Below are 5,716 nucleotides of genomic sequence, written 5' to 3' on the forward strand. Positions count from 1 at the left end.
TTGATATTTTGAGCATTACTATTCATTTATGACACAGAGTTGGGGGTATTGAGACCTATCCACTCTTGTATCATGGATATTTTATGTATATGTGACTTATCTCTAGGATTTGTAAGACATAAGACATTATTTTATGTTCTAAGGCTTTTAGTAGACGAGGAAGTGATAAATCTTTCATATAAATAAGAGAAGTACTTCCCACTTGTGAATCATTGCTACTTGTAGAAATATATCACTGCTTGTCTTAGTTTGTTTTCAATCTTGAAAGCCTCTAGTTTATTTTTTATATTACTTATAGTGTAATAAAGAAATTGAATAAATAAAAAGAAAATAAATGAAAGAGAGAGCTTTTGTACTTGATTAAGATAGAATTTTTTTTTTCTTTCCATTTACTTGTTTGTTTATGACTTGTGGGACTAACCTTTGGCTAAGAAACCACAATGTAGGGGCATCTAAGCCGTCAAAATCACCTAGGTATCACAACTTGGCCTAAGCCATCCCTATCCTTAATCACGAGATACGACACAAACGTCAGGGAGAAAACTTAATGAAATTTACATTCAAAGAAATAGGATGACTTCTTTCTCGTTATTCCCGAGAGATTCTACCAATGTAAGGATACTATATGGCTGGATTTTTTGTACCCACGAGATTTTGAACCAATAACATTCACAAAAAAAATTGCTTTAATAAAACATTATATCACCAACTATTCTATATCTTGTGAGTAAATACAAAACACTTTTTTAAACACTTAACAACTTCATATATTTATGCATTTTATTTTTATATTTCAGTTTGAATTTTTAGTTAATCACATAAAATTATATTTTATTAAAAATAAATTAAATATCATTATATAGTTACGATGAAAACATCAATAAATAACTAATATTTATTATAAATTAAAATAACTAGTATTTATTGGAAATTAAGATATTCTACTTATTTCTTTGGAAATTAAAATATTCTACTTATTTTTTAAAAGAAAAGGAAAAAATACTTCCTACTTTGTTATCCATATTACATATATTACATCAAAAATATATATATATATATATATATATATATATTTTTTTTTTTTTTTTTTTTGTGAAAATCACATTAAAAATAAGTAATTTTTTGAATAAGAAAGCACTTGGTCTCAACTTCGAACGGATAAATATAAATTTCCAAGACATTACTTAGAAGTTGTCACGAACTTGACCAAGTCCACTATCAAGGCTTGTGATCGCAACGAACCATTAAATGTTCTGACTTGTGAACTCAAACCAACATCAAATGTTATGGGTTGAACTAAATTCAAGATAACACCTTAAGCTGGCAACGGATATGGTTGCTTAAATTACTCATACCGGGATCAAATTACATGATAATCCAACTAAGATAACGTTAGAAAAATTAATTACCTGATTAAACATTCAATGAGGAATTAGCCGTTAACCCGCTCATTTTCAATTCAAATTTTGAAATAAAAGGGCAAGCTAACGGTGCAGGGAGTAAGATGGTTCTGCAGTCCAAAAGCCAAAACAGAGGAAAATCAAGATTCGATTGGTGGTCGAGAATTTCTGATAATGGGTGGTGTTCCATTTATCATGATTCGTTAGATTTTCATATGGGTTTATCGTCTATTAGCAAAATGTGCAGAAGAAAGCCCTTGGGTTTTATAAGTGTTTAACGCCATTTTCTTTGTCAGGCCTTCAGGCTTCTCGAAGGTAAGTTTGGATTTGGGTACTTGGTTTCTGAAGTGGGTCTTTCATGAAATTTTGGATGAGATATCTGAGGTTTTAAAGGTAAGTATGGATTTGGGTACTTGATTTCTGAAGTGGGTCTTTCATGAAATTTTGGGTGAGATATCTGAGATTTTAAATAAGAAATTTTCTGGCTTGCAGGCTATCAATCTGAGGTAGTTAATTAGCCAGTTGGGATACAGTTTGCTTTTGTTTTTTAATTAGCCAAATGCGACACAGTTCTGCATTTGCTTTTAATTAGCCAAATGTGACACAGTTCTGCATTTGTTTTTAGTTAGCCATATGTGACACAGTTTTGCATTTGTTTTCCATTTGGGTCTCTTATGGTGTTTTCTAGAATCCATTTTCTATTCACCAGCATTGATAGTTATTTTTAATCATTTTTTACCTTTTTTTGAAGATCAGGACGGAGGGAGGTAAAGTACGGAATCATGCCAGAAGACGTTCATGTTTCGGGTTTGCGGCTCGAAACCCACCAACATACAACTAATCCTCGGAATACAGAAATGAGGACCCCTGAGATGCTAGCAAGGGCTCTGTCGAGGGCAAGGGAGAACATCCAGAACAAGGAAAATCTTGTTCCAGAAAAGCCGGGCAGCGGAAGAGGAAGAAGAAGAAGAATGGTGCTATCTACTTCAAGAAGTCCTTTACCGTCAGATTATCCTCGTGCTCCTTTGCAAGACATTACAGCTTATATGCACGTAAGTCTTCTGCGGGTAGACCTATTCGAAATCTTGTCATTTACTTAGTTTAGTGTGCAGCATATATGCACGTAAGTTTTCTGTGGGTAGACCTATTCGAAATCTTGTCATTTATTTAGTTTAGTGTGCATCTTGATGCTATTTTTCTTGTTCTTCTTGCACTTATACTTTTACGCCGAGAAATGCTAGTCAATTAGGTATATTTTCAAGTTGTTTCGATTTATGTTCAGACTATTGAAAGACAATAATTGTGCATCTAATCCAAGCCAAGACATTTTCTGAGCATTCTGGAGTTTTATTTTAACATCTTCTAATTTTAACTATCAATGCTTATGCATCAAATGCTTAATGTGGTTGTATGGTAATCTTCTTTGATTTTCATGTTAAACATTTCTAAGTAGGTATTTCCTAAGTATTAATTCGGTTGTATGGCACTCTTCTTTGATTTCATTCTAAACATTTTAAAGTATTTTCTAAGCATTCTTTAGTTTGAATATTTCTCAAGATAGTTTCTACTTTGCTAATGTGGGATTGCCTGATATGCACTTCCAGGCTCTCCAGAGGAGCAGGTCTAGGATTAGGACTAGAATGCAAATGCACGGGATTACTCCTTCTAGGCAGTCTATAACTCATGACAGCCCAGTGCAAGAAAGATCTGCCCAAGAAGGTCCCTTGCAGCTAGCACAAACCACTATGACAATAATTCCCAGTCCAGGTCCTGAACAAGAAATCGGAGGAGCAGTTACTCGTGAAGAAACTGGTGTACAAGACCTGGGTCCAGGAAGGCCTTTGATGTATCAAACAAGAGTTGATATCTACAACCCTCCGACTGTGGATACTCTGCCAGGACTCCACCAAGATAACCAGGTGCATGATATCAGTACAAGGGATGATTCAAGGTTGACTGAGCGAACATTTGCAAGAGTTTTTGGAACTGTTCTACAGTCTGGATCTCAGAATAAAATAAGTGGAAGAGACAGGAATGGCAGTTGTCCTCAACAGAAGAACTCATCATCAAAGAACACTGCCAAGACGTTGATGAAAATGAGATGATTACTCCTCCTAGGCAGTCCATAACTCATTACAGCCCTGTGCAAGAAAGATCTGCCCAAGAAGGCCCCTTGTAGAAAGTGAGGTGAAACCGTTTGTTTCTTCGGTGATTCTTGGCAGATGTTTCTACTGAATTTTTCAGTACGATCAAAGCTTTTCTTTCTCAGAAAGGGCAGTTCTGAACAGGATTCACATTCCTGTGATAAAATTTTGATTTCACTGTGGATTTTAATCAGTTTCACATCTTTTGTGAAACTCTCATGGCTTCTACCTGTGAAAGATTTTTTTTCCTTTCCTTATTTTTTTTCTTTGTACATTGAGGATAACATTCAAACCTATCTATTTATAGAATTTACACTGCAACAATCTCTTGTATATTATTACTGCTTTGTACCAACATCTTTTAATTGTATTCTTGAATATCAGAACAAACAGGTTCATCATGATATAATTTTTGATTCTGTTTCATAATGGTATAAGCTTTATGTTTAGATTATATGCATGGTTATTAAGTGTTTCTAGTATTCAGCAGAAAACCCTAATTTGTTTACTACCACAACTGGTAGTTGGATTAGTTATTGGATTTGTAGTTTATTTGCAAGTTCTGGTCACTTCAAGGTTAGATAAATTCAGTGAGCTTTATTTATGATTTCTAGTTTAACATTACTTGCACCAAAATTCTGGCCAGTCTGGCAGCTGGCTTGGAGTTCAAGTCTCTAGGTTAATGTGATGGCATCCTCCTCCATTATAGCACTAACATCCCCTGTTTTTTTGGTGTCTTGCCTCTGGCTTATGGTTTATGTGATTCTGCATGCTATGTTACTACATGGTTGGGGTTTCATTCTGCATTAATACTCCGTTTGAAATATTTACTACACAATTTTTTTTCTCTATATATGAGACCTGTTCGTTGATATTAAGAAGACGTCATTTCCCATATATATATATATATATGAGACCTGTTCGTTGATATTAAGAAGACGTCATTTCCCCCACATATATATATATATATTAAATCAGAGGATTCTATTAATTGAAACAGTCAATATTTACATAGCATAGCATTGGAATTCTGTTGGTCTCACCCCGATTGGGTTTGTTGAACATACCTATCAGGCTTACACAAAAACCCACAATTTTTTTTCTAGAGGTAGGGATAAAAAAAAGGCATATTAGCCCCATTATAACCACCAAAAAAAAGCAACACCAAATAGCATATTGATCATCAAAATCTACAGGGGTTGGGTTGCTGCAATGTCTGTAGGTCCTTCTAGTAGAACACCAAATGGCATATTGATCATCAAAATATACGGGCGTTGGGTTGCTGCAATGTCTGTAGGTCCTTCTCCAGGATCTCTTGTAATTGATCCCTTAATGCCACGTTCTCCAAGTCCGACCACTCCTATGCCATGTCAGTATTGGGTGAGTTGCTCCCCCGTTTCGCCAACCTGTCCGCCACCATATTGCCTTTGCAACAGGTGTGCTTCGTAATCACATAGGCCAAGGACTGAAGAAGGTGTTGAATCCGACCTATTAGACTTTCATGCCGCCAGCTCTAAGCCACCTTATTTGTCTGGGACCCGTTTATTAGCTGTTGCACTGTGCTTACACCAGTTGGGAGTCACCAGTGATCTGCAAGCGAGATAGTCCTTTGTCTATGGCTATGGACAGCCCTCTTGCCAAGGCCAGGAACTCTGCCACGTTATATTGGCCTACCTTGATCATCCCTCAGTACCCCGCCATAGTTGGCCGACCTCGAATTCTCATGCAAAGCCTCGTCCAAGTTTAGCTTCGTGAAGCCTGTCGGGGGAAGGGTGAAGTTTCCACACCTCGGTCACCACCCGTTGATGGATTTTTCTCATAAGGAAATATCAGCTCCTCTTTTATTTCCAATTTCCTTAATATTCTCCCTTCTTCCTTGCCCAACTCTCTGCTGGAATAGTCTCTTTAATATTGTTGCGTATATTCTCCCATACTAGATCAGTGGTGGCCCAATGATTTTGGAAAATGGTACTGTTGCGGCCATTCCATATTCCACATCACAAAGCCTTCTGCCAAAATCTAAGCTCTATTCACTATAGGATTCTTGAAGAGCTTCATTCTCTAGGTTTCTAAGGATTCCTTGACAGAGTTATGAGGCCGTTCAACATGACCAAACACCCCTTGAACACCATCCCATATTTCATTAGCAAAGCCACACTCCCCCAGGAGATG

At 36.4% G+C, this 5,716-nt stretch overlaps 1 protein-coding gene across 2 annotated transcripts; it reads left to right on the forward strand.

Annotated features, from left to right (window-relative positions):
• The first annotated feature begins 1,508 nt into the window (after window positions 1-1,508).
• Window positions 1,509-3,932, forward strand: LOC149244856 (uncharacterized). Of its 2 annotated transcripts, none has more exons than XM_089455508.1 (3): window positions 1,509-1,715; window positions 2,152-2,452; window positions 3,005-3,932. In XM_089455508.1, the coding sequence occupies exons 2-3, from the start codon at window positions 2,183-2,185 to the stop codon at window positions 3,503-3,505; spliced, it is 771 nt and encodes a 256-aa protein (XP_089311634.1). In that variant the 5' UTR covers window positions 1,509-1,715; window positions 2,152-2,182; the 3' UTR covers window positions 3,506-3,932. The 2 variants fall into 2 exon arrangements, with proteins under 2 accessions (XP_089311634.1, XP_089311633.1); XM_089455507.1 differs by having other exon boundaries at window positions 2,157-2,452.
• The last annotated feature ends 1,784 nt before the right edge of the window (window positions 3,933-5,716 follow it).

Source organism: Pinus tabuliformis, chromosome 7, assembly GCF_031772625.1.
Source record: "Pinus tabuliformis cultivar Carrire ecotype Pingquan chromosome 7, CPIR1, whole genome shotgun sequence".
Taxonomy (NCBI): Eukaryota; Viridiplantae; Streptophyta; class Pinopsida; order Pinales; family Pinaceae; genus Pinus; species Pinus tabuliformis.